Source organism: Rutidosis leptorrhynchoides, chromosome 8 (genome assembly GCF_046630445.1).
Source record: "Rutidosis leptorrhynchoides isolate AG116_Rl617_1_P2 chromosome 8, CSIRO_AGI_Rlap_v1, whole genome shotgun sequence".
Taxonomy (NCBI): domain Eukaryota; kingdom Viridiplantae; phylum Streptophyta; class Magnoliopsida; order Asterales; family Asteraceae; genus Rutidosis; species Rutidosis leptorrhynchoides.
In genome coordinates, this window is record NC_092340.1 from 5,894,298 (window position 1) to 5,910,435 (window position 16,138).

A 16,138-nucleotide genomic window follows, 5' to 3' on the forward strand; every position below is an offset into this window, starting at 1 on the left:
GAATGTTACCCTATATATATATATATATATATATATATATATATATATATATATATATATATATATATATATGATCCTCGTCGAATAAATCAACATTGTTTGGTACCAAACGCATAAATACCAAATTTTCAGACTCATGATCGTCATCAAACTTTCAAAAGAATCACACTGGTGCAATTGATATGTACATTAAGTATTACATTTTCATCATTTTTACCAAACAGGTAAATATCAAACTTGCAAATGAATCATACCACGTAACTCGTATTATCTACATCATTGTCAAAAAATTGCGGTACAAGTGGGTAAAAAACCGAAATATACCGGTTCCGTACCGGTACCGAAACCGGTACTGTATTGAAATTTCGGTACGGTTTCGGTTCTCCATTTTACTCAATTTTGGTACCGGTAAAATTGGGTTCCGGTACGGTTCAGTACGGTTCCGGAACCGATCTCATCCCTATTTGGGGTTATTAAAAATTTATAGAGAATATCCAATATCCAATTTGAATCATAAATGTTCGGACCAAATTACATTAAAATATTTTTCTTGTCAATATTAATTAATTTGTATATATTTTTTGATAAAATATATGTGTATGTAACTATTTCTCATTAAAATATCATATAAGCTTCGTAATTAATTTTGGTTACAAAATGTTTCCCCTTTTTTCGTTAAAACAAAAAAAGCATCAAAAAGGAGATCGGCAGAAAAGGTTACACGATGATGATATTGCATCGGTCCACGTAGATCCATCTTCTACCTACTACCAAATGTCCACGTGGCTATTCACACCAATCCAACGGTCAACTCTCAATCTTTGATCCAATGGATGAGGATTGGATCATCTAGAAGAGACAACGCTACATGATGGAAAATAAATTCCAAAATATATCTCTCTTTTATTATCCAATCAACGACCATTTAAATTAACAACAACTAACAAAAGAAGCTTGAACAAGAAGATTACAATTATGGGTTTGCAGATGAACGCAGTGCACCTTTCGTATGTGGTGCACGTGCTTGGTATCACCGGTGCGGTGATGGTTCTCGTTTGGAACATCTATTTTAGAGGCGGTTTAGCGTGGGAATCATCCAACAAAAATCTTATTTTCAATGTAAGCCCTTCTTTTTTATCCTGTTTATTATTTCTGTTTTTATGTTAGGTTCAGTTTGTTTACTAATCTAAATCATCTATTGGATTTTGATTAGTTTTAGTACCTATCGTTGGAACAATTAGTGTGAATATTAGGGTTTTAATTGCTTCTCAATTTCTCATGGTTTATGGTATACATGTCATGTTACTTAAATCGTTGACTTTTGTTAATTGATTTGAGACCTTAATTTGCACATGTTCCCTTTTATTTGATGAGATAGATAGTACAAAATGGACTTATAGATTGTTAAGTAGGACCTTACTGGTGAGAGAACTATACCTTGATATTTAAAGCTCATGTGTTGCTCTTAAAATGGCTAAAAAAATAGAGATTTCTGGTTATGCTAACCATGTGTATCGAAATTTATTGCATCTGGATTGCGTATTCAAGCGTAGACGATTGTCTTCGAATAAGAAACTTATATTGGTGTAACTATGCAGCCTGTAGATCATTTGCTGCACTCTTCGTGCTCTTTGCTTCATTTAGTAATTTAAAATTGTTCTTGTTTCTTTGTTGTTACTTAAACTAGATTCTGAAGTTTGCTACTTTACTTACGTTCTCTGCAATGGACAAATAAGACTAGTCTGGTTCATATGCTGCATAGTTCAGTTTGCACAACTCGTTAAATGTGTTTTTATTTGTTTATTTATCGATAAATGATTATGTTTCTTTGTTTGTGTTTATGTTACTTTCATTTTCTGCAATGGACTAAAAAAGAAAAGTTTCAAACTTTTTGAGCGTTGTCTGTCTGAAATTTTAATTTGTTAATGTCTTAGACTATGTCACTTACATCTTATGTTCTTTTTATGCTATTTATTTATCTACCAGGTCCATCCGGTATTAATGCTCATTGGTTTGGTTATTATGGGTGGTGAAGGTAACATTGTTATATGCGATTATTGATAGATACATACACATACATACTTACATATACGTATTTCTTCAAACGTGCAGCCATTATAAGCTATAAAGCTCTTCCTTTTCAAAAGGCTGAGAAGAAGCTTATTCATCTTATTTTACACGCTATTGCCTTAATACTTGGTATTATTGGAATCTACATGGCGTTCAAAAATCACAATGAAAGTGGTATCGCAAACCTTTACAGTTTACATTCATGGCTTGGTATTGGGATTATTGTTCTTTATGGCGTTCAGGTAATTCATCGTTTCATACTACTTTTTGCAACCTGATTTATTATAATATGTGACTAATATCTGAAATGTGTATGCAGTGGATTTACGGGTTTGTGATATTTTTTTACCCCGGTGGGACCGATGACCTTAGAAGAGAGTCGGTTCCATGGCACGCATTGTTTGGGATGTTTATCTACATCTTGGTTGTTGCAAATTCAGCACTCGGGTTTCTTGAAAAGCTAACGTTTTTGGAGAGTTCGGGCATCGAAAAGTACGGTTCTGAAGCGTTTCTTGTTAATTTCACTGCCATTGTTGCAATTCTATATGGTACGTTTGTACTGCTGACTGCACTTTCGCGCTCTCCTGCTGAAGACCACCATCACAGTTATTCGGCTATATAAGATATATCTGTATGTGTAGATTAATGGTATCTGTGGTTCCAGGTCACCTTGGTTTCTGTATTTATTGAACATGTAATCGGTGTATGAATGTATTTAACGATATGCATTTATAAACTTATGTATCATGTGTGTATTAGAAAGATAATTGTATACTACACAGGTTCAAGTTTCCTGCCAATCAAAGGCAGAGTGTCATGTACTGTTTAAGTGATCCTTGGTGTTGGTTTCAGTTGTCATCCTTTGAGCTTTTAACGTTTTGATGATTTGTTCCTTCTTTAACGAAAATTTGTTTATATTTTTGCCACAAAAAAAAAAGTGATCCTTGACTGAGCACTCAAAGATATGTTGTGACAATAATAGTAGATCTAACTTATAGGTGGCTTTAATGTTCCATTAGCCTTCCTATGTATCTTTTATGTCTAAAAATGTAGTATAATTATTCACATTACCTTGTGTAAATTTGATTATTCAACATTATTAACCATGGATTGTGGAAACTTAAAAAGCTTCATTATGGAATTTTGCTATAGATTATAGAATATACTTGAGAATGTAAACCATCTTGTAAACCTTTAGCTCTTGGTTTGGATGTTATGCATATTGGCCCAGAGGGTATTGTTACAGTTTTTGTTGCAAATAACATACTCTAGAAGTTGGGTTGCAATAGTGTATAGTATAATGTTAAAGGTTTTGATCTTAGCAAATAATCTTTTTCCAACATAGATAAATATAATCTTTAATTAAACAGCTTGTCATCCTAGATTGTTAAGCAAATTTATATATCAATATAAGTGTTCATGCATATTTTTTCCAAGGGAAAACATACACACGGACATCAATGCGAAAGGGGTTTTTTAGGCGTCAACGTCGTTGATCTCCGGTCCGGTTACCGTGAATAACCCGTACCCGAGATGATGATCTCGGGAGGGTGACCAACGAATTGCCGAGAAAAACCCTACAAGACCCGTAGGAAAAAACCCTAGTGTTGCGATCGTGAAGACGATCGTGGAGAAGATCCGGCGATAACTGCCGTATGCGTTGCGGACTTGCGGTGGTGGAGGAGTTGCGGTGTGATCGAATGACCGTATGAGGTGTGCTTTCATTGAAAGAGTAAGAGTTGTATGCGATTGGGAGATTGTGAACTTGATGTAGGTTTTGCCCCATATTTATAGATGGGAATTAGGGTTACTTGACTTGGGGCCCAAGTTAATTGCGTAGGCCCTAATTGGGCCAAACCCTACGTCATCAAGTCCCCCAAGTTCGGTATGATATTTTTGTCAAGTATCGTATCGAACTTCTCATTATGCTGCGGAAAATAAGTTCACAGGAGCCTGCGCAAACAACTGTGCGTAAACCCGCGAACAGATGCGCAAAGAACCGCATGCAGAGTGCGCAGGGAAACCGCGTGAACTACCATGCGTAAAACCGCATGAAAATTGCGTCTAAAGTCGTGGACAACTGTGCGCAAAGTGTGCGTAACCTGGACAAAAGCGCGTGGACAGTTGCGCAAGCGCGCGAACATCTGCGCTAAATATTCATGTACTTAAACCGCATATAACGAATTAAAAGCTCAATAAGAAAAGACAAACCTTCTCAAACCGAATGATAGACGGTAGAAACACGAGACATAATGCATCGTGCCCCACGGTGGGCGCCAAATGTTCATGCATATTTTTTCCAAGGGAAAACATACACACGGACATCAATGCGAAAGGGTTTTTTTAGGCGTCAACGTCGTTGATCTCCGGTCCGGTTACTGTGAATAACCCGTACCCGAGATGATGATCTCGGGAGGGTGACCAACGAATTGCCCGCCGGTCGATAGTCGGAACCTATCGACGGCAAAGGGAGAAAAACCCTACAAGACCCGTAGGAAAAAACCCTAGTGTTGCGATCGTGAAGACGATCGTGGAGAAGATCCGGCGATAACTGCCGTATGCGCTGCGGACTTGCGGTGGTGGAGGAGTTGCGGTGTGATCGAATGACCGTATGAGGTGTGCTTTCATTGAGAGAGTAAGAGTTGTATGCGATTGGGAGATTGTGAACTTGATGTAGGTTTTGCCCCATATTTATAGATGGGAATTAGGGTTACTTGACTTGGGGCCCAAGTTAATTGCGTAGACCCTAATTGGGCCAAACCCTACGTCATCAATAAGATACTATTTCTGACTTTTAGAAAGTGTGCCAAACTGCCAACTGTGAGAAAATAAACAGAGTGCCAAATGCCAAACTCTTGCCTGTCCAGGTTGACCATTGCCTTGCAATTTCCGCAACAGAATCTTTTTTACATATTCATGTCAATAAAACCCCTCATCCATTATACTTTGCCACAATGCAATCTTTTATGATGTGCCTTGCCTTTTGTCAATATTGACACAAAACAGTTGTGTATGTTTCAATTTTCATGAACAATGATCAATGATGTTCCTGACCATGAACTCATACTGCAAGTTGATTTCATTACTTGTGCTATCGTATTTGTATTTGTAACGTGGGAGTGCAATTTGCGAAACAAAGAAATTCAGGGTTGAAAATGAAAACTGCCAAATAATTTATATGTTTCGTCTTGCATTTAATCATTTTCAAAAGAATCTGCATGTCTGTGTTTTCCTGAAATAACAGTTTATTCGTTGGTATACCATATAATATATATCTTTTATTCAACTGTTTTCTTCAAGTTATGATTACACGCCATTTAAATGATGCTTAAAATGACAAATTGCAATCATTATTGTGGTTTATTAACTTAAAAAATAAACACTAATTATGATTAAAAATGTTTTTAATATTAAAGTGTGGGCTGGTCAAAGTTTAATTCTCATAACATGTAATAGAAGTAGTGTTTATGTTTATTATAAGCATAGACAACTCACCAACCAAACTTTGGCCAGGGGTGATGATATCTGTATTGCCTAGTCTAGCTGCTTTACAGCAAATTCCTTGTTACACCAATAACTATTATTTGTACATCCTAAAACTAAAGAATATGGGATTTATATGGTTTAATAGGAGAAACCTTCTCCATTTACCATTTTTATTTTGAAGCCTGATAAATATTGCATAAAAGGTTACAATTATTAATTAAATGATTAATGTTCAAGAAACAGAGCTTAGATTATTTTGGTGGACTTTGTGATATAATTCGAATTTTCAAACTCGAATGTACTTTGAACTTATTTCCTTTTGAACTCCAAAAGGGACCAATACTACATTAAGTCTTTTATTTTGTTAATGTGAACTTCAGCATATTTCGTATATTAATATGTTAATAATTAACCCTTGAATATCACATGAGATATACGAAGTACATCGAAATCAATAATGACGAAAGGTAGAATTTCATATGAAAGTTTTGTCAGACGAGTTACCATTATAAGTCTGAATAAACGATTTAGTGATACAAGTTTAGGATTATTATTATTATTAAATTATTAAAATGAAGTTAGAAGGAAAAAGGAGAAAGCAAGTAAAAGTGTAATGCTTTTAGAACAACCAACGGCTATTGGCCTTCTTTATGAAAAATAATCTTTAGTTTGAACAGAAAATTTATGAAAAACAAAATAAAGCAACAGTCTGTTAATGGTAGGGTTTGACAGCTCAATTCATTCATATTCATAATATAAATATATAAATCCAACAATATATATAACTATCATACTCTTTTTTCTTTTCCAACCACATTTGAATCTTTCAATTTCTTTCCTTAATTCTTTATTCCATACCATTCTTCTAGTCTTTAAGTTTGAACAAAGATATGGCAGCTGAAGAGGCCAAGAAAATTGAAGTAGAAACGGAATGCCCAACGGAGACCCCAGCCGTGGTCGTGAAGGAGGAAACGAAAGCCATCGTCCCAGTCGAACCACCATGTGAACCCGAAGAAAAACCTGCTGATGATACTAAAGCACTTGTCGTCGTCGAAAGTAAGCTAATTTGTTATCTCTTATATCCTTTATTTTGGTTTTTTAAAAACTTTTTGAAGTTGATAATGTTTCGTTAGAGTTATGGTATGCAAGATTTTATTGTGGACTAAACTTATTGTTAAAATGACAGATCCAACACAAGATTGCGATGAGAAACCTAAAGAGGGTTCTATCAACAGAGGTAATATAAGCAAAACTTGAATTATTACATTATTTGTAACTGTAGATGATTTTTCGTATATATATGCGATGATTAGAGAAGATTAAATTGGTTGTTTGGTTTAGATGATGTACTTGCTAAAGTAGCAACAGAGAAGAAAGAAGCACTTATTAAAGCATGGGAAGAAAGTGAGAAGTCTAAAGCTGAGAACAAGTAACAACACAACTTCTTTAATCTTTAATTTTATTTATCATGAAATAAAAATATATATATATATAATATTTTAGGGGTGCCCAAATTACTAGATTTGTGTATAAAAAACTGATGTTAAATGATTGACAGAGCTCAACAGAAGATAACTTCCATTCAAGCATGGGAAAACAGCAAGAAAGCCGAACTAGAGGCCGAGTTGAAGAAGCTTGAGGTAATGTCTTCTATTTGCTTGCACAATAGTTCAAGTTTGTTTGATCAATACATGATACTAGACGCTTTTATTTAAATAGATAAACAAAAATCAATAATGAAAGGGAACTAATTAGGCTTTGTTATTGATAAACAGGAGGATCTAGAGAAGAAGAAGGCCAAGTATGTAGAAAAGATGAAGAACAAAATTGTTTCAATTCACAAAAAAGCAGAAGAAAAGAGAGCGTTAACGGAAGCCAAATGCGGAGAAGAGATTCTAAAGGCAGAAGAAGTGGCTGCCAAGTGTCGAGCTACTGGCGAAACGCCAAAGAAACTTCTTGGATGGTTTTAGAACTAGTCATTCAAGTTACTCTTATCTTTTATCTTTTGATTCCATTTATTTCTTCTTGTGTGCTTAAATTCTTATCATGTATGATTGCTATTGTTATTGTTACGTTTCATTATTTTGTGTGCATATGTATATGTATATATGTATACTAGCATCATTTATTAGAAAGAAAAAAAAAGTTCGTACTGTAAGTGACAATGTTATTCAATGAACTTTTAGATATCTGTTATCGGATCCTGAGGTACAAGTAGGTACCAGTTCCAAAAGTATCATCGTGACTAACCTCGTCAAAACCAATATACGACTGTCTTGCAATATGTTCAAACTTCGAGGACCAATTGCGTTACTTTTTTACGGGTGAAAAATAGTAATATAAATAACGGATCCGAAGTCCAATCAGTTACAAATTAAATCATCGGAAATCTAGTACAAAAACAAACCGCACTAAACGGAAACAAACAGCCTAAACATTTGGACCTTTATAGTCAATGACAAATCTATGTATATACCGTGAGGTCACGGGACACTACTATTCTGAAAATTTTTAGTAGAAATAGCCTTTATATTGTATAGGACACCACTAAATTTAAATGGAGGACCCCATAAAATTTTCAAATTTATAGTTTTTCTTTTAAAGTGTAAAATGACACTACTAAATTAAACTACTCGAAACCGATATATTTGTAGAATTTGTAGTATTTTAAGGGAAACTATCATTAAAATAACATTTAAATATAATTGGTAGTCGAAAAAAATTTCGAAAACCTATTGACTTATAATTCTAGAATCGCCAATATTTATAGATTATACCGAGTATTCTTTAAGCTCAAAAAATACTCTCATCCTTTATAGTTAAAGCCCAATACACCTTACTTTCTTTCGTTAGCCCAATGCATAAGGCCCGTTTCATGAAATATGCAAATTAGGGTTTCATAAACAAACAAAAACCACCCATTTTCTTCGTTTCTGTGCGTCGCCCTAATCAGAAGAAGCTTAGCTGAAGGTTTGTATCCCTCTAATTCTACAATCGATTTTTGAATATCTATATCATGGAAGAAAAGTATATACAGATACACACACGTTGTATTGTTATGTATAATTGTAATTTAATGGTTTATAATTAATAATTAATGTGATTTTTTTTGGGTGAAAACAGAGAAAGAGATGGCGAAATCGAAGAATCACACAGCGCATAATCAGTCACATAAGGCTCACAGGAACGGTATCAAGAAGCCTAGGAAGCACAGACACACTTCCACCAAAGGAGTAAGTTTTTTTTTTTTTTTTTTTTTTTTCTTACTTATATAATGAAATTATTAAGGTTAAATACTGATTTTTTAGCGAAGGTTATCGAATTTACTTATTATCTGTATGAATCAATGTGAAATGCTATTTGCTCTTATTTATGTTATTAATTCACTCGCTTTATATTTGTTAGCTAACTACTTTCAGAAAAGCACATGTCTGTTTTTGATATTAGACCTACATTTCAGATCAAACTATGAAATTATATGAAGTATACTTATTAAAACAACTTGTTGAATACTGTGAATGTGAATATGAGTTGTGGCACAAAAGTTTAATATAATGTCGTGGTTATGTTATACGGGTAAGGGTGTAATCGAGTCTTAGCTCATCTTGATTAAGTAACTCGAAGCTCTCAAACTTGACTCAAACTCAATCAAGTATTTCTTTTGAAGTTTCAGTTGACCAATTAATCGTTACTTTGGAGGTCTAAATATCAAGTATTTCTTTTGAACTTGCGGGCATAGCCCAACGGTTCACCCCATGTTCTTGAGTCATGGGATAGGGAGAGGTCATGGGTTCGATCCTTAGGGATGCCTCTGATTTCTTCAAACCAATTGAACACTAATAGTGGTGATATATATTGACCTTAAAAGGAGGTTTTACCTGCCCGCTCGATGGGATAAAAGCTCGACCACATGCTTTGCCGTATGGATTGTGGTTCGATGTCCCCTGGCTAGCGGTTCGGGTTTCCGCCCGAACGTGTACGTGGGTGACAAATGAAAGTATTCGATGTCAAAATTGTCGTTCAAAAAAAATATATATATTCAACGACTCGATACTGTCAAGCTTAACTTGACTCAAAGTATTTTCTAAAATATGGTAATTATGTTATTGTACGGTAAATGAAGGGTAAAATTATAATATAATGCACGATTAGGCTCACGAACTTCCCGACCCGAGTTTTTAATGCTCAACTCGAGTTGCTCAAACTGGACATGAAAGTCTACTTGAGCTGCTCAAGCTGGACTTGACTTGTACCGAGTCAATTTGAATATTTTTTGAGCCGATCTGTGTAGCTCATGTGTCTCATTTACATTTCTAATATGGCTACAAAATGACGGGTCTTTTCTATTCAAGTGTAAATGTTTAACTAAAATACTCTAGCTGTGTAACTTTATCAAGTTACGTTCTTTTTCCATTCTTGAGGTTTGTAGTTATGTGTGTTTGATCTTTTTATTGAAAATGTGTTTCAATTTTTTTTTTTTTTTGTAATTCGGTATTGTTTGTAATGTAGATGGACCCCAAGTTTTTGAGAAACCAGAGGTATGCAAGGAAGCACAATAAGCAGGGTGGTGAATCTGCTGTTGAAGAATAGAGGGCTATTGTGTGGTGTTTTATTTTATCATCTTTTTATTCTGCAAAATTGAATTCATTAAGAACTCATGCGGTTGGCATCATGTGACTTCTAAATCTAGTTTAGATTCTATATGATGATCATTCTGTGTTTTTGACAATGCTATAATATTTCTTCAGTTTCAAATCATTCCTTAAACTTTTGAAGATTATTACTTTATTTGTCTTCCGAAGTTAATTTTGTGCTAATTACTGTGTCATTCATGTATGTGTCAGGGGCTTATCAGTTAAAAAAACAAGAACTAGAGAAACTTAGTTGTAAATCACTACTGCATTTTTATACCAACTGTCCTAAATGTTGATCAATGAAAGATAGATTTATATAAAGGTTCTAAAATACAGCCAATAATACAATTACAACTGTCTTTTTTTTCATGGAGTCCTAAATATTGATCAATGAATGGTAGATTCGTATAAAGGTTCTAAAATACAGCCAATAATATGGTACAAGATCGTTCATAAATTTGAGATTACGCAGCAGTTGTTATAGTGCACTTATCATTTGATCGGATTATAGTCTTGTCTTCCAACTTTCGAATCATTTTTTCAATTTCAGTTTGCTAAGGAGTATATAACTTTCTGAACATTTTTTAATCATTTTTGCATAGAATTTCAGGTAGCTTGACTAGAACTCTTAATGTTTGTAAAAAAAATAAAAAATAAAATAAACTCACTGAACTCTTCCGTATATGCCTATGACATACCTCCACTGATCATTCCCTATGTGACGGGCCCTAAAATTTAAGGGTGTCATTCGCACTGAAGTGCATCAGTTAGAATTCTGAACGTTACATCCGCTTAAGAAGGTAAAATGCCTAGACGGTTTAAGATCACTCACGTCCATGCAGTGGCGATTTCATAATCAAAATCTAAAAGGATCCTGAATTTTTTTTTTTTTTTTTCTACTACTAATTATATTTGAATGCTACTAAGTGATTGTTTACTTAGAAAAAAAAAAAAACTATAGATTTAAAAATTATATGATGTCATGTAGTTAAAAATAATAGTGTCCTATAGTGTTGGTTTATTTTGGCTAGTAGAAGATATGTTTATCCCACATTGGTGGGAGGAAGATGTGAGGGGTGAGTGACTTGGTTATATAAGAGGGGCTAAGTCTTCATTCTAAATCGCACCAATCAATACACTTTAAGTATTTGGTTATTTCTTTCTTTCTTACCCTTGTTTGAGAGTTGTATTAGTTAAATATTTTTGGAGAGTGTAGTTGGCTTAAGAGAGTCGTCTATATCATTGTAACAATTTGTGATATAGTGTATTTCTCTCTTTGGGAGCCGGTGGTTTTTCTCCTGTTTTGGAGTTTCCACGTTAAATCTTGTGTTGTGTATTGTTTTTATTTCTTTACTATTATTGTTGGGCTGGGTGGTGGAAATTAGTGAGACCGTAATTTCCCAACAACTGGTATCAGAGCGTCAGGTTTGACGAGGGTCTCGGTTATAGGAGTCGGAGTATGCTCTGTGGTTGCCACGGGAGTGGATCGTCCACATCAGAAACGAGTTCTATCGATCGTATAGGGTATCTGGTTAGACAATAATTTTTCTGATTCGTAGTAATAGTTGGATTTGTTAGTGGCGAGTTGTGGATTTTCGATTTAAAGGGTCCTGACTACCTGCTACATCTTTTGGCTATTCGAAACGTGAGCAAAATCAGAGAAAGTGTTGTTTATAGGATACGGATACAATGTCGAAGTTCAGTCCAATGAGGTTTGATGTAGAGAAATTTGATGGGAGGATCAATTTTGGCTTATGGCAGGTTCAAGTCAAGGATGTGTTGATTCAGTCCGGTTTACACAAGGCTTTGAAGGGTAAACCCACCCTTGTTCCTGGCAGTGATTCTAGCAGTAAGTTTGATGAAGAAGAATGAGATGATATGGATTTGAGGGCAGCAAGTGCGATTCGTTTGTGTCTTGCAAAGAACGTGCTTGCAAATGTGCACGGGTTATCAACGGCAAAGGAGCTTTGGGTTAAACTAGAGCAGTTGTACCAGGGCAAGGGCATCTCAAATCGGTTGTGTCTTAAAGAACAATTTCATACTCTGCGTATGGATGGGGGTTCAAAGATTTCAGATCATCTAAGTATTCTTAACGGTATTGTTTCGGAACTGGAGGCTATTGGAGTTATAACGGATGATGAAGATAAAGCTTTGAGGTTGATATTATCTTTATCATCGTCCTATGAGCACATGAAACCTATTCTAATGTACGGGAAAGAAACGTTGAAGTTTGAAGATGTTACTAGCAAGCTCCTATCCGAGGAGAAAAGATTGGAAGGTAACGGAGTCTCGTCATCAGAAGCTACGGTACTGTTGTGTTCGGATAGGCAGAAGAGAAACTCTAGAAAGAATCTGACATGCTGGAAGTGCGGGAAGACTGGACATGTAAGGGTTAATTGTCCCGGTGGAGCTAATCCGGCAAATGGCTCCAAAGACGCTAACATTGTCTCCGTTGTTACGGAGAGTGAAGAATTCCTCTGAAGTCACGTCATCCTCATGGTGTGTCCGCGCCACCGTGGAAAGGGATGTTCGTTAGCGGTTCCACAATTACACATGGGCATTGGTTTGGCGTTGATGCAGGCTGTGTGGTGGAAACTGATGTTGTAGCTGATGGGACTTTCGGGAAAGCCAAACAGGGAAGTTGCACCATAAAGTTTCAGCTGGTTGTTCAACAACATGTGCCGAGGTGAAATGCTTGGAATGTGATATTCTAAGTGATATACTCTTAATGGTGGAGTATGATAATTCTTGTTAAGAGTTATGATTGTCTGTGATGACAATGATTGTCGGTTTAGACAATGTTCGATGAAGATGCAAGTTTTGTCTCTTGGGAGATAATGTCAACGGTATGAAGATGAGGATCTTGAAGTTGTAGTCGAGGAAGCGTCTACATCGGTTATCCTTGCAATGTGGAAGCATGGTTATCTTCTTCTATCCAAAAGGTGGAGATTTGTTGGTTTATTTTGGCTAGTAGAAGATATGTTTATCCCACATTGGTGGGAGGAAGATGTGAGGGGTGAGTGACTTGGTTATATAAGAGGGGCTAAGTCTTCATTCCAAATCGCACCAATCAATACACTTTAAGTATTTGATTATTTCTTTCTTTCTTACCCTTATTTGAGAGTTGTATTAGTTAAATATTTTTGGAGAGTGTAGTTGGCTTAAGAGAGTCGTCTATATCATTGTAACAATTTGTGATATAGTGTATTTCTCTCTTTGGGGGCCGGTGGTTTTTCTCCTGTTTTGGAGTTTCCACGTTAAATCTTGTGTTGTGTATTGTTTTTATTTCTTTACTATTATTGTTGGGCTGGGTGGTGGGAATTAGTGAGACCGTAATTTCCCAACATATAGGTTGTATATATTGACCCTATAGGAAGGTTTTAACGGATTCGTTCACTGACCTCTACTCGGAACACTGCCCGAATGGATGTGTACCCGGATACCGTCGATCGGGTTCGGGTTTCTGCCCGAACGTGTGTATTACGTGCAAATGAGGAGGGTCGTTAAATCTACTGATGCCAAAAAATCGTCGTTCAAAAAAAAAAAAAATAGTGTCCTATAAAATTTTCTAGACTATAGTGGTTGTTTAACTACAAAACTATAAATTCTAAAAATATACGTCTGTCTTATAATTAAATTTAGTGGTGTTTCATACAACTTGAAGAGTACTTTATAATAAAAAATTTCAAACTAGTGGTGTCCCGTGAGTCCATGGGCATATATATAGATTCGCCACTGCATCCATGACATACTTCGTCATTGGGATTGGGATTGAGTGTCGTTGAGGTCACATCAGCGACACATCATTATTTTCTCTCCACTTCATCCCCAAAATATGAACACTGATAATTCCTTGCCAACACATAAACCACCTAATTAACTAAATTTATCAATTTAAAGTGTTCCAGCCAAAAGTACAACACAATAAACCATAAATATTCGCCCTTGATTACGTTATCTGAAAAGAAAAAAAAAAAAAAAAAAAAAAAAAAAAAAAAAAATTGAGGAACAGAAACGTGAGGGCGAGTGAGGGCAGACCAAAGCATCTTTGCTAATGTTCGTGCCCTCTAGGGCTAAAGACCAAAGCATCTTTGCTAATGTCCGTGCCAAAGCATCTTTGCTAATGTTCGTGCCCTCTAGGGCTAAAGACCAAAGCATCTTTGCTAATGTCCGTGCCGGATAAGAGCTACAAGGATTATCACCTTAAAAATATTTTGTAAATAAAGGGGAAAAGAAAAAAAAATACTCTGAACCTAATGCAGATTACATATGCAACTAAAGAATTGGATTAACTACATGTTTAATGTTATTCTCCAGTTTTCCCATATATATACTCTACATCTTAAGCACCTGATTATACACAACTTATACCCTGTAGATATTCTAAATATTTGACATTTCAACTTGATCCCACTGCAACAAAAGCAGCTTAATACCAGAGGCAATTCGGCTTTGACAACCAATTAAACAATGTTTACATGACCACATACAGATCAAGGGTGTGAGTTATATAAACGACAACAACATGTTACCACAAAACTAACATCTTTTAGAAAAGATATGATGACACAAGTTTCATTCATTGATAGTATAGTTGAAATAGCAAAATAACAACCATAACATCATATAGAATTTAAACTAGATTCAAAAGAACATCATATAGAATTCAAGCTTGATTCAAAAGTCAAATGATCCAACATGATAGTTGTAATTGATTTCATAAACTCAAATAAAAGATGACAACCAAACACTATAACATTCATCTATTCTTCAACAGCAGATTCACCACCTTGCTTGTTGTGCTTCCTAGCATACCTCTGGTTCCTCAAGAACTTGGGGTCCATCTACATTTAAAAATAGTAAGTTTAATACAAAGAACTTCAAACACACATTTCATTCACCTTCAACAATGGGAGAAATATAAAGCTTGACGAATTTAAGCAACAATATATAAATTAAATTGACGTTTGGAGAGGTGTATATTTATTACATGCATAACTTAAACTTTACATATAAAAGATCCCTCATTTTGTATCCTTATTGTATTACAAGAACACAATATGCAATTAGCAACAGATAACTTAGTTTTTAAGAATTTAATTCCATTTTAAACAAAAGTACTAAGTAGTCATTTTTTTTGGTGAATAACAGATATTAAATATAACAGATCCAAAGATCTAACTTGAGTTAAAAATAACAGATATTAGCAATCTGTTTGAGTAGATCCAACCAACATCCAACAACTACCATCCTTCTCAATCCATTGCAACAATGAAAACCACAAATCACTCAAACAATTAAAATACCAAACACAGCGTCTAAAAACATCTTGGCGCAAATGAAGGACCAAAAAATTAAACAACCTTAAGACTATTGACAGCAAAGAGTTGCTGCTATCTAACGAACGCTTTGAGTTATTATCTTAGTATTATATTGAACTTTACAAAAACTTTAATTAGTGTGAATAAGCTAATAATGTAAACAATTTCCTTGTGTGTATCAAAACTAATAGCATGAAAGAGCTCTAAAATAGCTAATTAACAGGCAGCAACCTTATATTAGAGCAAAATACCATTTACCACAAAAAAATATATAAACCTTATAACAAACAATCAGAAACAAAACCGTAACAATTTCATATAAAGGACGAAAAAAATCATACTCCTTTGGTGGAAGTGTGTCTGTGCTTCCTAGGTTTCTTGATACCATTCCTGTGAGCCTTGTGTGACTGATTATGCGCTGTGTGATTCTTCGATTTCGCCATCTCTTCCTCTATTTTTACCACACAAAAAAATTTATATAAATAAACAGACTATCAATCAATTATAATATATCAAACCGTACAACGTTAATATACACGTCTACATATTTAATATTTTAATATATAGATATAGATCTGTAAGAAATAAGTCAGATACACACCTTTTGTTTTGCTGCTGCTGCTGCTA

The 16,138-nt window shown here is 35.0% G+C and overlaps 4 protein-coding genes across 4 annotated transcripts; 3 read left to right on the forward strand and 1 right to left on the reverse strand.

Moving 5' to 3' along the window:
- The first annotated feature begins 905 nt into the window (after positions 1 to 905).
- LOC139861976 (transmembrane ascorbate ferrireductase 1) lies at positions 906 to 2,985 on the forward strand. Its single transcript, XM_071850510.1, has 4 exons — positions 906 to 1,119; positions 1,987 to 2,035; positions 2,113 to 2,312; positions 2,390 to 2,985. The coding sequence occupies exons 1-4, from the start codon at positions 976 to 978 to the stop codon at positions 2,690 to 2,692; spliced, it is 696 nt and encodes a 231-aa protein (XP_071706611.1). The 5' UTR covers positions 906 to 975; the 3' UTR covers positions 2,693 to 2,985.
- Positions 2,986 to 6,392: 3,407 nt separating this feature from the next.
- On the forward strand, positions 6,393 to 7,582 carry LOC139862617 (remorin-like). The gene is made up of 5 exons (XM_071851231.1): positions 6,393 to 6,612; positions 6,743 to 6,793; positions 6,898 to 6,985; positions 7,115 to 7,196; positions 7,332 to 7,582. Exons 1-5 carry the CDS (start codon positions 6,447 to 6,449, stop codon positions 7,524 to 7,526), a joined length of 582 nt encoding a protein of 193 aa, XP_071707332.1. The 5' UTR covers positions 6,393 to 6,446; the 3' UTR covers positions 7,527 to 7,582.
- An 849-nt stretch (positions 7,583 to 8,431) lies between these two features.
- Positions 8,432 to 10,336, forward strand: LOC139862507 (large ribosomal subunit protein eL29z-like). Its single transcript, XM_071851120.1, has 3 exons — positions 8,432 to 8,526; positions 8,680 to 8,789; positions 10,066 to 10,336. Exons 2-3 carry the CDS (start codon positions 8,688 to 8,690, stop codon positions 10,144 to 10,146), a joined length of 183 nt encoding a protein of 60 aa, XP_071707221.1. The 5' UTR covers positions 8,432 to 8,526; positions 8,680 to 8,687; the 3' UTR covers positions 10,147 to 10,336.
- A 4,454-nt stretch (positions 10,337 to 14,790) lies between these two features.
- Positions 14,791 to 16,128, reverse strand: LOC139862711 (large ribosomal subunit protein eL29z-like). The gene is made up of 3 exons (XM_071851335.1): positions 16,113 to 16,128; positions 15,853 to 15,962; positions 14,791 to 15,034 (listed from the first exon to the last, which is right to left on the reverse strand). Exons 2-3 carry the CDS (start codon positions 15,952 to 15,954, stop codon positions 14,954 to 14,956), a joined length of 183 nt encoding a protein of 60 aa, XP_071707436.1. The 5' UTR covers positions 15,955 to 15,962; positions 16,113 to 16,128; the 3' UTR covers positions 14,791 to 14,953.
- Positions 16,129 to 16,138: the final 10 nt, after the last annotated feature.